Here is a 16795-nt window from a genome sequence, read left to right on the forward strand (position 1 = left end):
CCGATGAGTACTCCAGAGTTCTCTCATCTTCTCACTCATGAAAGTTTATGATTCAAGTCGAATCCCAGCAAATCCCTGGAATCAAGTAAATAAAGTAAGGTTAAATTTAACATATTGAGTTGTATGTTCGAAAAGCAGTATTCAATTATATTACAGCTTTTTTTAACCGTAATATTTTTGTTTTTAACTGTTTGAACATACGGATTGTATGAGAAATGGTGATATAATAATTTTCAAGATATGTTAGGATAAGTTAATATACTTCTATTTCTGATTGCGCGTTGATGTTTTCAGTAAAGGGACATCATGCTAATTCAACAGTTAATACTGAAACGAGGATTTCCCGTTTCAAGTAGGGTATGCATCTACTTAAGATACCTTTCTCACTCGGTAACTAAGGAAGACACCGATTTAATCAGTCATTTGGATTTGAGGTTATCACCCCATATAAAACGACAGCCACAAAGAGAGCCATTTGTAAAGAATTTTATGTTGGGAAAATTTGATACGGAACTCTTGGCTTATCCTGAGGTTACTTCCGATAGCAGATTTAAAGAATTTAATGAATGGCTGAAAATGATCCAGGACTTTATCAATTCATATTTTACCGAAGAGCAAAAGAATGGTACGGCACCATTTCCCAGTGACATGCTAGAGCGCTTAAAGGAATTAGGTTTATTTAGAGCTAAAATAAGCGAAGAATATAATGGTCTGAATCTGTGTGAAACGGAATGTACACAATTGGCGGAAACGCTTAGTTCGGTATCATCCTTGGGTAATTACTTTGTAAAGCACATAATATCACCAGTTTATCTGATTTCCAAATATGGTACCGAAGAACAAAAGAAAGAATATTTGCCAAGGATAGCAATTGGTGATTTGCTTCCAACGCTATGTATTCAGGAAACCAACAGTGATATAATAGCAGGAGAATTTCACACAACAGCTACTCTATCGGATTGCAAAAAATTTTGGAAACTGAATGGAGAGAAACTTTACGTACCGAATGGTGAACATGCAAATCTTTATGTTGTATTCTCCTTGTGCTTGCAAAGCGGGGATATTTACAAAAGAGATAAAACTTTATCTGTATTATTAGTAGAAAATTCAACCAGTGGCATTAGCTGTGAGAAACCAGTATCCACCTTAGGTCAAAGTAATTTACAGCTGAACAAAGTTATTTTTAATGATATAATCGTACCTAAACATAATCTATTGGGCGAAATTGGTTCAGGTAACTCAATTTTATTAGAACTTCTTAGCAAGGAGCATTGTTATCTAGGAGCACAATCGGTTGCCCTGTTAAAGGGCTTTATGAACCATTTAACCAACCATGTTATTAGCAGACAACACAATAATAAGCCGTTCCATGAATTTCACTCAGTACAGGAAGTTATAGGAAAGATTTCAAGCTCATTATATAGCCTTGAGAGCATGACGTATTTTACAACTGGAATGATGGATACATATGAAAACCCTGATTGTCTAGTTGAGAGCACCATTGTTTGGTTGCATTCTGCGAGAGAATGCATAAATAACATTTATCAAGGTCTGGAGGTCATTGGACCTCAAGCTTATTTAAAAGAGTATCCATACGAGCGATATTTAAGGGATGCATTAGCATTATCGTTAATGGAAACGCCATTAGCCGACAACGATACACTCATTGCTTTGTTGGGATTACAGCATGCAGGAAAAGTAGTCCATAGTGACGTCTTGAAATTCAGGAATCCCCTCATGTATCCCAAATTTATAATGCAACGGTTTATGTCTAAGTCGAAGGAAGTCAATCTCCACTTAAACGAATATCTACATCCATCTTTGGAATGGTGTGCTATTCTCCTAGAAAATACTATAGACAATCTTAAAAAGTCTGTTCATACTGTGTTTAATCGTCGTGGAATAACAGTGGTAGAACATCACATGGATCTTAAAAGATTATCAGAAATAATGTCGTGTGCATTCTCACTGACATGTGCTTTATCGCGCGCCTCAAGATCATACTGCATAGGCCTTAGGAATGCAGACCATGAAATGGACATGTGCAAGGTCATTGCATATCAATTCAATGAAAGGATAACAAGAATTAATCAAGACCTTAATTCCGATGAAATACTAAATGGTGATAGAATTTATCAACAGGTTTCTAAAGGTGTATTCAAGAAAAAGGATCACGTTACCGAACATCCTACTACTAGAAATTATTAAATTTTTTCAGTTGGGTTTTTCTTCATCAATCTCTTGATACAATTTCTTATACATATAGGTAGTAAACTATGTAAGAGCAATTGAGTTGAAAATTTATGCAATAAATGTAATTTGTCTATCATTATCCGAAATAAAAATTTCACATTGCCATTCACTATACAGTATTGCGTTTCAATTGTTATATTATAAAATCAACTGGTTAGTTAATGGATATGTAGAAACTATGAATAGGTTGATGAACTTTAAAATGGCTTTTATTTGTTTACAGCTAGCTTGTACATAAACAAAATGCACGTACGATCATTAAAACAAAGATAGAAATCGAAATGCAATCTGTGTAAAAGATGTAAACGTAAAAGGATGAGTATTTATTATTTATCATAAATAAATAAAATGCTTTACCATAATCCCTGTAGGGACGTTTACTTCCATACTTCCTCATGGCACATAGTGTATTCAAGACAAAGCTTCTACAACTGTGGAAAAATGTATCTATGGTTTCCCTGAATATCCACGTTTTATGGAACACCCATCTAGACTGAGACTTTCAATGCTTAAATACTACTGCCTTTTGTCACAGACTTCTTTAAAAGTTTTTAAAATACAGCATACTTCCATACCTAGAGCACGTTAAATCAAACGTAGTTTTCAAATAAATGCTCTATAAAATCGACTTTTCTACTCATACGAGTTTATCACATGATTTGCTATCAAAGTACAATCTATTGAATGACAAATGTCTTCTCGAGTGTACCTGTTTAAATGTTCACCTTCCTTCCACTGTACAATGACGTCACTAACTTAACGAAAGTCAATGAAGAGTCTACGTGTGATAAATTGATACCAACAATGTCAATAGTTTTGTTCTATAATAAATTTAGTAAATGGCTACATCAATTTTACAGTATTGATATAGCAAATTAATTGCATTAACCAATTATATGTAAACGGTTAAATGTAGTAACTATTTATCAAAGCAATCAAAGACAAAAATATAATAATATTTATACATCGTAAATCATGTTTCCCCATTCTTTTGTGTTTGTACATCCTCTGCATATGTACATCAAAATCGACGGGTTTCCGAATTCGTGCAGTCTCTTCACGACTCTCAGCTTAAAACATGAAATATCGATGTACCTGCATTGCAAGATGTTTTGTCATTCGATGAGTGGTGGACGGTCCTTTTTTACGTGAAACTGGAATCACTCTAGCAGCTGTTAAAATTGTTTCGCTATTGAAGAAAGATTTTCGAATCGCGTGACTACAATCTTTCTGCTTGAACGATTACGTGCTCCTCCCTGTACGAATCGGTTGAGGACCAGCAGCTTCGCACACAAGTAAATATCAAGATGGTACCAAATTCAATTTGGAAGGTATGGTCACTCTTCATATTTAATTTCAGCTTAGGTATAATTGTTGGAAGAACTTGCAGCTCAAAGATCATTTCATCACCGCAGTGTTTACACCTGCCAACACAGCCACCCATAGGATACAGCAGCAGAGCTGCATTATTATCACGAGCATATCTGTGGAATGCAATTGCTGAGTGTCAATACCCGATGTAAATGTATATTTTATTAATTAACATAAACGATTGCGAATAAAGAATTGCTATGAAATAACTTAGTAAATACGAGCGTGCCAATATAATACTAACCTTAAAATATGTCCAGGATTTCTTTGTATCCTACACAAAAAATTATGGAACATTTCATCACCATGTAAGGGAATGCCCTTCTCATACTTCTCGGCACTAGTGTCAGTATCTTTGCTGCTATCAGATTCTGCTTGAGGATTCACAGAAGAATCTGGATGAGCATGTTGATACTCGAGGAACAGTTCACGAACATGTTGCGATGATTCGACGGATTGATCTTCCTCGTCGACTGAAATGAATATTTCTACAAAAGTCAAAGCCCCTTCGGCCTTAGACTCAACGAGTGGCATGGGAAGTGGCATAACTTCATGGAGTAAACTAACTAAATTGCATTGAGGTTGAGTTGGAGTATCTATGCAAACGACTTCACTTTCTTCTCCTTCTATTTCAGCAGAAGCGTATGGCGAATCCAATCTTCCTACAGCTCCACCGCCAACAGGAGACTCTATACTAGCTGGACTAAAACAGTGATTTAATGAAATTGTTACATGTAAATAGAAATACTTATGTATATATCAATATATATATTCTTACAAATCTATAATTACAATAATTATTTTAACATACCTATTAGCATTTGGATCTTCTACTTGCAGGTTGCCAAATTCGTCATTCAGATCGTCATCAAAGCTAACACTTTTGGTCAAGAGATGAAATTTATTTGAATCATCCATCAAATCATTTCCATTTTGTTCGGATGCATTGTCATTCCAATTATCCCCCCAGTCATCGGCATCGGTCAACCAGCTTGTTGCAGATGATGGAACTGGAACGGTTGTAGTTTTAACATTTTGTGGAGTGCATTCTTCTTCGAGTGACTGTACTCTTAAACAAGTCCAGCTTTCATTCTGATTCCAGCAATTGGGATTAATGCATGAAAAAATGTACAGTGTCCTGTGATACTTTGACACATCCAGTGGTACATAAAGCTGAAGTACCAGTAATTGATACAATCCACACAACCTGCACTGAGGTGCCGATGGAATGGTTTCATTGTTATGCCAATCCTGTAAAATAAATCAGAAAATAAATTTCATTACTACGATTTAATGCTAGAGGCTTATCCTTTATCTAAAAAATAATTTAGAACGTCTTGATCGCAACATTCCAATCACTACTTCTTTTATAAAAGATAATTTTAACAACCCACTGTCTGCACCTATAGTAGCCATATCATCGTACGTGCTAGACATTGATCATGCTTGAAAACAAGGTAACAATGTCGATCATCAAGACATTAAGAAATAAACACATAATTAATAAGGAGTGCTTACTCATATCTAAGTGCCTCAGATATAAATTTTTATTTTGTCTTTGCTTCAAACTCACCGGTTTACCACCTATCTTGTTCGTTGTAAAATTGACCAGAGTGCGATGCTTCTCCATAATGAATTCATCCTCATACCCTAGGTTAATTACAGGACGATTATCGTAAGCCATTTACGAGTGTTCTGTCGAATATTTGCTTTAGTGGAAGACGTCTGGAACAAGTAAAATCCCCTGAAGCATTCTCGAAAATAATCTCACAGGCATTGTTATACTTACGATGCTGACAGCTGACATGCGTCAACAGTGCTCGACGCGTGCGCTTTTGGCTTCAGGATATCGATTATGTGCGGAACCGCATAAACCCAACGGACACACGTATATGGAGTTAAATCGCTGTAATAAAGTTAGCCTCTTAAAAAGTTTCACTCACTTATTAAGAAAGCGAATTCGAACACGTGCACGCCGGTCAGATATAGGTTAGGGTTCCCATGGCAATAATTTAAAAATTAGTTTATTCCAAAAAACATTGACGTATGAGTGAGAATAAGCTACTCTTCGTAACTGCTCGGTATCATTTTCTCCTCCAATGCAAATTCTATTAATTACTTTCAAAAACGTGTATTTGTATATTTCCTAAAAACCGTAATTGCATTCGATTACATTGATATCAGCTGATGATCTGATAATAATCCAACGAAAAAAATTATTCAGTTCGCGACACTAGAAGATACTATGTATTTAATTTATTAAGCCCATATAAATATAAGCTTCGGTAAGGACCGCGTGATGGCAGCACACGACATCGTTGCATAAACCGCATCGTGAACGATTTGTCTCACCTGATTTATTCATGACACTTGTTTGAGGCAGTTTGAGGGGTGCTGATTAACACTAACGAACACTAACGAAGGCGGTGGACATCATTTCATTTATCATTCGGGATTCTGAGACAGTTTCATAGTTTTATATCTTTTATTACTCCGAATCGATGCTATAATTAAGTTTTGGCGTCGCGATTAATATTCGAAACGGAAGACGGAGGATTTTAGATAACAGGCTTGTTGTCTGACACCTAGGTATCCTTGTGAAGTAGTTTCTTACACAAAAGACTTTGCACACTACCCCGGGAGCAAGGAAGTGTATTTATCCTGGGTGTTCGTCGAGTGACCATTCTGTAGTGAATCGGTTGAACAAATTACAGAAAGATCCCAAACGATTGTGGTATACTCGCAGTAGTATCCAATCGGTAAGATAATACTTAACGCATCCCGTTGTTAAAACGACTAAGCTCCACGGAGTTGCAGGACTATATGGGATTCAACATTCGCGATCTGGATATGAATCAAGTTAGAGAAGAGCTAGCTGAAAAGTTGGGCCTAGAATACAAAGACGATGCACACAATTTGCTGAACAATATGGTCGACGTAAGAGCGTGCTATAAACCCAACGAAAGAGTAAGAGCATATTATCACTTGCGACTTGAATTTACACGTAGTTTGTATATTTTATGTCATTGGACTTTTGATTTATCCCGACTCCCATATATCGACCTTAAAGTTTTCAACCGGTTGGGTTATACGAATAACTCGCCGTTTGAAGACATTTTTAAAGTAGTACATTCGATCGCGCGTACCGCGACGTTTCATCTTGCATCAAGCGTATTTCCTCCGATCGATTTAATTTCCTTGCTTAAGTATTCCTTGCAGAAATCAGCTTCTCGTCAGCCTATGTTCCTGCATGATTTATTGTGCTTACACCTGTTTCGTAAAAATTGTATTTAATGGATTACGCGAGCCATCGGGCAATTTAAGAAATCGAAAACCTTAAACGCTACATTTTTGTGAACCTCTAAAACGGCGGTACATCAATGACCAATCGTTTCATTCTCGGATGGAAGACTCGCGATACAAGACGCAACACGATTCGTCATTTATCCGTTATTTCGATCAAGTAGTCCAGCTATCACGGATAAAGACCAAAATTATCTCGATACACCTTAAGGATAACGAAAAGATTTAAGCGTTAACGGCGCTCGACAAAAATCTATTTAATTGCAATCGTTAAACGTTAAATCAACGAGATCGCGCCTAATACCGGGAGGAAAAGTAAGGGAAATCGAGAGGTGCGAGAAAAATGCCCGTTCGGTTTTTCTTCCTCCGGTCTCGGGTGCTCTCTTGGCACCGTGCCGCGGCGATCCTTTCGAATCGTGTTCCCGTAAGTCGCGATCGTCGCAGATTCTAAGGTCGTCGACGATTAATCCGACTCGGGAGAAATCCTTGTTCGTTAGTCGTTTTCACACTTTCCTCTCGTTCCTCCATTACGGATTCCGCTCGAGTCTGGAAAGCATATCGCGAGTGCGCCTAGGCGTCGGTCAAGCCGGAAGCACTCGGGGTCGTTCCACCGTACTCGGGTGGGCAAGGATGCGCGCACTCGGTGCGACGGTACGCTCGTTAAGCCGGGTAATTAGGTTAGGTTCGCGGCCGCTACCGCTCCGGTAAAAACTTCTGTCCTCGATTATCGGGCTTAGCGCGCGAATCAATTTCTAGACGAGCGGAAAGATACGGCATCTGCTCGGGGTACGTTGGATATCGGAACGCGTCTTTCGAAAACGATCGGCGTTAGGAGGTCTCGTCGTTCCCCCGACCGTTCCTTGGATCGGCGCGGATCGGCGCGCGCTCCAGTCAGCTCCGGCTCCTCGCCGCATCCGTTCGCTCTCCTCTCGGCTAGAGGGTAAATAGAAAGTGCGGAATTTCCCGTGCCGTTCTCGCCCGCCGACGAAGACGATCAGAGGAAACGGGGGAAATTGACGGTACGTCGTCGATCGGAGGCGGATAAATAATCGCTAAGCGACTCGTTTTCTATCCCGCTAATCGGATCGGTCGTTCCAGGAGCGCTTTCGATATTCCATAAATTCTGTCCCTTCGGGGCGGAATCTAAAGTTAGCTCTCGGCGAAACTTTCTCTCCATCGCGCGCAGGGGAGCGTCCACGATGTTTGCTTTTGCAAATCCGCGCGTTCGTTTCCTCTCCCACGGGGGAAGTCGGCTTGGTCGGAACCCGCACCCACCCGTAGCGCGACTTCCCGAGTCCTCGATTATGATTTCTTCGTTTCTCCTCGTGGCAGTGCGTCGTCTCTTTTGTTTCTTTCAGTAAGACCGTATCCGTAAAGGCCGCGAAGTCGGTTCCCATGCGGGGAGTCCGGAGAGTCCGGAGAATCCGGAGAGTCCGGAGAGTCGAGTAGTTGGTTGAGTTGCCGTTGCATGGGCTGGCTTGCGCGAGTCTCGGGCCGAGTCGGAATTGCACCCGAGGCGACGGCCGACCGCACCCTTTGGACATGACCAACGACAAGCAGGTGAGCGAACGCCCTCCGAAGCCCTCCGAGCGGGGACGTCCTTCTCGACCGCGAGCCCGTGCACGTGTCCGTCGACTCGCGTATGCTTGCGTAGACATCGTAAATGTTTGCACCCCCGCGTGTATGTCGGTCGGCGATGCCCTCGTTAACGATGGAACTCCGATTCGCAGTCCTGGTTCCGCGGAGTTCGGAGCAGCAAGTTCCGCCACGTGTACGGCGTGCCGGCGAAGCGGGAGAAGTGCTACGACAACGTCAAGATCACCAAGAACGCCCACGACTCGCAGTTCTGCGCCGTCAACCCCAAGTTCCTGGCGGTGGTGACGGAAGTCGCGGGCGGAGGCGCCTTTCTGGTCCTGCCTTTGGATAACGTGAGTCCTTATCGGAAATGGCCCGGCGAGAGCGGTCGACTTTTTCCTGGCTAGATCTCTCCTAGTTTCTCGAGTTTCTCGAGTTTCTCGACGGACCGTTGACTTTTCTCCGTTGAAACTCTCTCCGCAGACGGGCAGGTTGGATTTCAACGCCAGCAGAGTCACCGGGCACGCGGGTCCGGTCCTGGACATCAAGTGGAACCCCTTCAACGACAACGTCATTGCCTCCTGCTCGGACGATTGCACGGTAGGGAAAGGGCTTTATCCTGCCAGGGTCGACGTTAACCCCTCCTCTCTCGGTCTTAGGTCAAGCTGTGGCACATACCGGATGGAGGCTTGTCGAGAAATCTGACGGAATGGCTGGTGGAGCTGCAGGGCCACAAACGACGCGTCGCCTATGTGACGTGGCACCCGGTCGCCGAGAACGTTCTCTTCAGCGCCGGTTTCGACCATCTCGTCATCGTTTGGGACATAAACCGCGGCGAGGCGGTCAGCGTGATCGACAGACACCCCGACGTCATCTACAGCATGTCCCTCAACAGGGACGGAAGTTTGCTGGCGACGACCTGCAAGGACAAAAGGCTGCGCGTCTTCGAGCCGCGTTCGGGAATAGTGGTATCGGTAGGTACGAGGCTCGAAAGATTCCGGACGTTGACGCGCCGTTAACGGCTGCCGACGTGACGCTCATGGTTTTAGGAGGGTGTATGTCACGCCGGGACCAAGGCGAGCAAAGTCGTCTTCCTTGGCAATTCCGGTCGCTTGCTGACCACCGGTTTCAGCAGACACTCGGACAGACAATACGCGGTCTGGAGTCAACACGACTTGTCGGCGCCCCTGACGTGCGAGACGATCGACTCCTCGAGTGGCGTTGTCTTTCCTTATTACGACGACGACACCAATATGGTGTATCTTGCCGGAAAGGTAAAGCAATCGATCCGGTCGAAGCGCTCCCTTTCGTGCACGTGTTTTTTTTAATGACACGGAAATTAGTTGGACCCCGTCGCCATCCCCGAATGCGGTCCAAGTAGATTTCACGTCGCTACCTCGTACGTTTCAGGGTGACGGAAACATTAGATACTACGAAGTAACCAACGAGGCCCCCTGGGTGCATTATCTCAGTCAATTCATTTCTGGGAATCCTCAGAGGGGGTTAGGTGTCATGCCAAAGAGGGGAGTCACTACTTCCGCCTGCGAGATCTACAGGTTCTACAAGCTACACGCCACTCGCGGCATGTGCGAGCCGATTTCGATGATAGTGCCGAGAAAGGTGAGCGCGCGTCAACCCCGTAAATATTAGCTATCGACCGGTCGGACTTATTCGATTGACGTTTCGCGATTTATCAGAGCGACCAGTTCCAAGAGGACCTATACCCCGACACCGTCGGGACCACTCCTGCTCTTTCGGCTAGGGATTGGATCAGCGGCATCAACGGTCCGCCGATCCTGATCTCCCTCAAGACCGGTAACCACCTTTCAAACGTTATGATACAAAGGAGCAAAAATGGTCCCCCTTTTACGTAACGACCAGCGCGTTCGCTCCTCGATTAAAACGTCGCCGGTAACCGTTCCCTCGATGCATCCGGATGATCTGTCAACAGGTGGTAGCATCACCACTCATAAGCCACGTGTCTATAAACCGACGCAATTGCCACCTGCCACGGATTTGAACAACAAAAAGAAGTTTGCCTTCCTGTCCACCGAGACCGTCCCGGACTACAGGCCCGTCCAGCTACACGACATGTCGGAAAAGAGCCAGAAAACGTCAACCAACCAGAGTACTAAATTCCACCAACTGCAGCAGAAATTTGGGAACGTGGGTTTGCAGGTGAATGTCTCCGTTTGCTCCTCGTGCGTGCGCTTTGAAAAATAGACAAGTCGCGGTCTATTTTTTTGGCTTGGTCGTTGACCATTTGTCTAACGCACTAACACTTTGCATGGTCCGTCACCAAGACAGCCAGATGTAGCACCCAATTCTATGAGCTCGTTTGCAAGTTCGGAAGCTATACCGATTATCGCAAGGTAGGTCGTGGCAACTTATTTATTTATTTTCGCAAACATTCCCCATTGAATCATCGTGCATGGTCCCGCAAATGATTATACCTGCATCGTTACAAGTTCTGCTATTTATCCGTCACAAATGTACGCCATTCTCAATCATTTCTGCACGATACTGAAATTCTACCGTATGGATCAACGATGAGATTTACGTAAGGGTAGAGAATTCTCCTCTTTTTTACTCACTGTATGAAAAAGTGCCTCAGGAACTAACTTTAACGTTCATTCAACGAGGCAATTTGTTTATGCAGAACAACATCGTAACCACGACAATGTACGACAACAAAATCCTGGAAACCGTGGACGTCCCTAACAACGAGGCGGAACTGAGATTGGCTTTCGCAAGACAAACGGAAGAATTGCGCTTGGTACGCCGGCAATTGGCCAACAGCCAACTGCGCGTCAAGGAACTCGAGGAGCAAATACGAAAACTTCAAAATCATTAAATCTTAGCATTTTTATCGGGCTAATCTTATCGAAGTCTGGAGATAATATCTATCAACCGGAGCAAGAGACTCCATCGGCTGCAGCACAAATTTGAGAACGACATTTGACAGGTGAATGTCGCTACTAAAATGTACAAGAAAGTACACGAACGCGTAATTAATGGCTAAATAGCTTAATTCTCGGGCGTTTTTTTTACCGAAGGAAAACAATATCGAACCCATCATGTGAACGTGATTCTTTGTTTCGCTTTTCTTTCTTTCCTTTTTTTTTTATGATAAAATTTATCGAATTCATATTAAACAGTACCTGCATTATCCGGCAGCCTGAACGACCTTATCAATATATTCAATACACTCGCAATTTTTATGTGACCATAAGTACCCCTATCTTTGAAATCGTTGCAAGGAGTCCTCCAAAGGTACATATATATAAATACATAAAAATATATATATAACATGTAGATGGTAGGGTATCGTTACAAGCTGTACATTTATATATTCAAAGCTTCAGGTTGCGTTATGCTCGAAAGACCTAAATTGCGGCCAAGTTTTACAAGATTTCCTTATGGTAGTTAATACGGTTTTCTGTTAAAAAAAAAAAAAGAAGAAAAGAAAAGAAAGAAAAGTCGTCAATGTGATTAATTTGTATTAGATGTTACTCCGATGCCCTGATCTTTTTTTCATATTGATGTAAGACTCGTATATTACCTCGAAAGTATTAACACATTTTGCGCCGATGGCGTAAAAGTACAATTTTTTCATGTCATCGCTTAATCATGGGTGGCGCAAATTTATAATTTTTTCATATCTTATGCACATCGCCAGCAGTTAAGCAAGTTTCGTAGATGGCAGATGGCAGATTGTAAAAGACGCTCTGCAAGTGAGGTCACATAGTCAGTGATTTTAACGCAAAAATTCATCATATCATGTAGATTCGGTGATTGTGGAAGTGTACGGTTTAGAGAGGATGTAATGATCTAGACGATTCTAGAAAATACCACTATCATGCGAGAGAAAAAGTTAACTCCACCACCCCGAGACCTTGTGCGATCGATTTTGTAATTCTCGCCACATGATTCAAGGAATTTCTTCTAATGCCGGTCGAGATCACAAAACATTTATACGTATTTTTACATACCTCGTACAAAAAATTAGATCGGTAAAAGAGTAGAGCATTGTATTTCTAGTAACAGAGGATCACGACTCGACACACTTAATCGCGAGGAGGGTGATTTGTCGTTCGAACCCGCGCGGACCTGGGGATCTGTTGAAAATAGTTTTATATAAAATCAATTTTGATACAATGTTTACAAATGATTGGGATTTCGTTCGTTACATAATCAAAATATGAATTGACCAATTTTGCAAATTAAATTAAATTAATTCTGTCTGTTAAATAAATTCAAGGAATTCGGAACTTAATTCGATATTTTCGGAATAATCGGTTATCAATTATCGTAACATCTATCTCGCACAGGTGTCTGCTAATCTCTGTTGGAAAAACAATAAACATTGTCTTGCAAGATATTTTCCGTAGATCTGTTTTGAATGGGTACCCAGTCTGCGTGAAAAGAGCTCGTTTGGGTGAAAAAAACTCAAGAGCTACTATTAAACTTATTTAGCGTGCCTTTGTGAAACAAAAAACTGCCTTCGATGTTTTTCCCACAATGCCTGCAGTACCTAGTGCCTGTTTTCTTGGTAATTCAAGAGAGCCCCGTAAACGAGACAAGTGTATAAAATGCATGTAACGAGTTAATGTAAAAAAGCCAGTTGACTCTCTTATGTGACGAAGGGACTGAATAGAATTCGTCTATCATTTATTTGCTGATTTTATTTTGTTTCATCGGTCGGTTTTAAGGATCTTTCCTTTCAGTCTTTTTTACAGAGCAGCGTCGTCAAGTTTATCAGTTTTAAGTCGAGAAAACTTCATTGGCCTTAGTTTAATTTACATTAAAGAGAGTAGAGATTAGATCAAAAGTGGTGTGCCAAAAATTGGCTTCTCCTTAAAACTTTCATTTTTTGAGGGAGAAGAGCCAATAAGAGAATTGGTCTGCATCGAAGAGTATTTTTAACCATTGCTTTAATGTTTGTATGCCAAAGACAAAACTATCACGGAAAGACGTGCACAAGTATTTTACAGATCATGAATTAGTTTCTCATTAACTTAAGTCATACACATGGTAACATATATATATATGTGTGTGTTCTCATACATATATGAAATATTCGCTACTCATAATTAACAGTGATGTCAAGCATTTTCAACCATAGCTTATTCGAATAAACCTAAGCATTTACTCTACGTGGAATTCTTTGCTTTAATGCAGGAGATTATGATCCGAGCGGTTCTCTTATAACCTATAACCCGTTATGTCGACGGGGTAGAAAAAATGTATTAACATTGACGAGTTTCTGCTCAATGTCTGTATCTTATCCGAAGGACTAAATTGGTATGTACTAAAATTGCAATTACATAAACGTATCTTGCTTTGAGCGTTACAAAGAAAGTACTCCTGCGCGTTTTACTAGCGACTCTCCTTCCTTGTGCATGTGTAAATCGATGTGTTGTAAAAAATTCTAACGTTAACCTAACTTAAATACTTTCATTGAAATCGATAGAAACAATATCGGTAAAATAATGGAATGCTTTTAGGAACGAATAACTAATAGTACCCAACTGCAACATGTCTTTGTAGCCATAAACATATTAAATGAAGATGTATAAAAAATTTTCCAGAGCACATGTTTGGTGACATTAAATGTCAGAGATGGATTAATTTCAAGTTTGATATGTCTTTTTAATAATTGGACTTACTAATCCTATGTCAGCAAGAAGAGACTCCAGATAAGTAAAAATCCAGAAGTGACAAATGCAACGACACCTGGAAGTAGTGATCGCGCTGAATTACACCCATCGCTAGAACATGTATAAACGCAAGTTCTATAATTTAACGTGTCTCCGGGTTGGTTTAGGTAATTGCAGTAATTCCCCAAGTTGACTGCTGAGCAGAATCGCTTGGTCCCGATGCCACCTATCAAACAAAACCAACTATTTCGGTTAATAGATCCTACATTACTTAAAAGAAGACATTATAACAACGAGCAAGACATAAGACTCAAATTTCACATAATTTGAAAACTAAAATAAGCAACCGAATCCGAAGTATGAAGGAGCAGGAAGGGAATACCCAAGACCTCACTAAGGAAGAAATAAAAGTGTAAGTGTAAGCGAGATGGTTTTTTGAAAACCTCCGTAACGGCCAATGGATTTGACGCAGAACTGTGCTTCAAAAATATGGTTGCAGTTTTTTGGTTGAAGTGCTTCCACTACCAGGAAATCATCCCCGCATTCCCAATCCATGGCAGAGGTACATTGGTAACAATCCAGGGCCAGTACTTCATGCAATGGTAATTAAATTTATTAAATTAGACGAATGTGAAGATGAAAAAAATTAAACTTGACATCAACTCGAGTCACCGGCTGATAGGGACGTCGCAAATCAATTATATGAAAAAAATGTTAAAACCGAGACACGCTAGAACTTGAATTAAATTCTATAGTAGACGGGATGCTTGACCAATCCAACACCGAAACATTGAAAACTTCTTCGATTTGAAGTCTGTATCTTCATCTGGAAACCAGTTAGTAAATAGCCATGCCAAAACATTCCTCATGTAAATAAGTAAATTCTTTTCCAAGAGGTAAAGGATAACCTCCATGGTTGTCTTCCCTTTTAGGTAGAGGATATCTCACCCGTGCCTTTCATGTATATATATAAATGACTAAGGTATCGGAAAACGTCTAAAGTCTAATGATTATCCCAATGGTTAGTAAGCGTTAGTCCTTCCAGAAAAGTATTTGACGGAATAGCCCGTGCATGCCTGGAAATCGATTTTTTACCCTCAAATCGCCCGACATGTTTGACACAATACTGGGCATCGTAGACCGTGTCGCATGACACTGGCTCCAAGTCCGTGTCATCGGTCATGAACTCGTTACATTGAAAAGGACTCGAGCTGTTCATGCTGACGCATTGATAACACCTTATCCCTTGGGCTAAAAAGTACGATAAGAGGAATAAAATTATGCATAGAAAAACACGATCAGCCAATGGGCCAACGCGACGCACGTTTCAATCCGCACCTTATCTATGCCGTACTTTTTCCATTCGTGGTTCTCTGACCTTTGTAAAGTACAATCTACAGTGCATGTCGCAACAACTCGATCCGAATTGTGCGACTCGATTATTTAGATCTTCCTCCGAAACGCTACCTCCCTAGATCTATTAGATAAATCGATAATCCGTGTTTCGTGGCACGATCCATACAACTTGAACATTCACTTGTTTTACTGATACCGAGCTCAAAACACTGGGCCGAAATCCAACACACATACAGATTTCACTTACTCTCCAGGTCTACGACAAAATCGATCGATACATTGTGTTCTAACAATCGAATTAAAGCATCGCCGTGGACCGTCAAAGTTCCCTTTCAAGCAACAGGTGGTGTTGGCCAGTGATCGAACAATTTCCGTCGAACGTGATCTTCGGGGCGTCGATATCGATTATTATTTCGGCCGCGATCGCGTTCCACTTGAGCATGCTCACCTGCTCCGAAGAGAACCGCCACTACCGCCACCGTCAGAAATTGCTTCCGCGCCATTTTCGAATAACCCGTGCGCGATGGAACGTTTAGCCAAAATCGATGCGATCGCGCAAGTTGACGACCTTAGAGTCACACCCTTTCGTGACCTGTGGTCACCTGTTCACTCGAAGCACCCTGGAAACAGCGATGAGTTGGAAGATTGCTCACGGGAAGGATCGAGCGACCGCGTTCTGTGCGACCTCCGGTGGAGGACGCAGACGGCTAATGCACTTGCCACCTGTTACAACTCTGAACCGGCAATTACAACTGAGAACCGGCTGAAAAAGTGACGAACTCCTCACAAAAACTCCAAAACCCTGTATCTCCTCCGAAAAAAATTGTAGCCACTAGTTCGAGAGATCACTTAAACCGAACAACCTTCCCCATCAAGCTACTGTGGACGCAGTTCGCACCGCGAAAAAAATTCACAAACATCCTTTAACATATTTTAACATCTTCTACCAACAAGTGCAGCAAGCTCGATTTCGATTAACTGCCCATGATGATTTTACCAAAAATGGCTGCTTCCAGGTGATCCACCTAAACCTGCAAAGGGGCACAAAAGTACAGGTAAAACGGAACATTGAAGACACACCAGGAAGTCGCCAGATTGCCCAGAGTTGTAACAGGTGGAAAATGCATTAGCCGTCTGCATCCTTCACCGGAGGTCGCACAGGACGCGGTTGCTCGATCCTTCCCGTGAATCTCTCAACTCATCTCTGATTTGGCAGAGCAATCTCCCAACTCATCTCTGGCCCATCTCTGTGATCTGCTGTGATCAACTGTGACAAA

General features: G+C 41.7%; 4 protein-coding genes across 13 annotated transcripts; 2 read left to right on the plus strand and 2 right to left on the minus strand.

The window, feature by feature from the left end:
* On the plus strand, positions 1-2615 carry LOC105694823 (acyl-CoA dehydrogenase family member 9, mitochondrial). 2 transcript variants are annotated; one of them, XM_012415853.2, is made up of 2 exons: positions 1-94; positions 295-2615. In XM_012415853.2, exon 2 carries the CDS (start codon positions 307-309, stop codon positions 2206-2208), a length of 1902 nt encoding a protein of 633 aa, XP_012271276.1. In that variant the 5' UTR covers positions 1-94; positions 295-306; the 3' UTR covers positions 2209-2615. The 2 variants fall into 2 exon arrangements, with proteins under 2 accessions (XP_012271276.1, XP_012271277.1); XM_012415854.2 differs by lacking the exon at positions 1-94 and adding an exon at positions 106-218.
* Positions 2447-11135, minus strand: LOC105694825 (programmed cell death protein 2-like). Of its 2 annotated transcripts, XM_012415865.2 has the most exons (6): positions 11097-11135; positions 5414-5530; positions 5198-5349; positions 4436-4875; positions 3869-4327; positions 2447-3737 (listed from the first exon to the last, which is right to left on the minus strand). In XM_012415865.2, exons 3-6 carry the CDS (start codon positions 5306-5308, stop codon positions 3473-3475), a joined length of 1275 nt encoding a protein of 424 aa, XP_012271288.1. In that variant the 5' UTR covers positions 5309-5349; positions 5414-5530; positions 11097-11135; the 3' UTR covers positions 2447-3472. The 2 variants fall into 2 exon arrangements, with proteins under 2 accessions (XP_012271288.1, XP_012271287.1); XM_012415864.2 differs by lacking the exon at positions 11097-11135 and having other exon boundaries at positions 5414-5819.
* LOC105694824 (coronin-2B) lies at positions 6009-13866 on the plus strand. Of its 8 annotated transcripts, none has more exons than XM_012415855.1 (12): positions 6009-6383; positions 6442-7946; positions 8286-8487; positions 8658-8855; positions 8986-9102; positions 9162-9476; positions 9552-9776; positions 9913-10122; positions 10200-10317; positions 10454-10680; positions 10806-10874; positions 11162-13866. In XM_012415855.1, exons 3-12 carry the CDS (start codon positions 8470-8472, stop codon positions 11354-11356), a joined length of 1692 nt encoding a protein of 563 aa, XP_012271278.1. In that variant the 5' UTR covers positions 6009-6383; positions 6442-7946; positions 8286-8469; the 3' UTR covers positions 11357-13866. The 8 variants fall into 8 exon arrangements, with proteins under 8 accessions (XP_012271278.1, XP_012271281.1, XP_012271280.1 ...); XM_012415858.1 differs by having other exon boundaries at positions 6442-7867; XM_012415857.1 differs by having other exon boundaries at positions 6442-6591.
* Positions 13420-16140, minus strand: LOC105694826. Its single transcript, XM_012415866.1, has 4 exons — positions 15967-16140; positions 15258-15413; positions 14606-14752; positions 13420-14388 (listed from the first exon to the last, which is right to left on the minus strand). Exons 1-4 carry the CDS (start codon positions 16019-16021, stop codon positions 14177-14179), a joined length of 570 nt encoding a protein of 189 aa, XP_012271289.1. The 5' UTR covers positions 16022-16140; the 3' UTR covers positions 13420-14176.
* Between the last annotated feature and the right edge of the window lie 655 nt (positions 16141-16795).

The sequence above is a fragment of the Orussus abietinus genome, unplaced genomic scaffold (assembly GCF_000612105.2).
Source record: "Orussus abietinus isolate OABI.00-Male unplaced genomic scaffold, Oabi_2.0 scaffold27, whole genome shotgun sequence".
NCBI lineage: Eukaryota > Metazoa > Arthropoda > Insecta > Hymenoptera > Orussidae > Orussus > Orussus abietinus.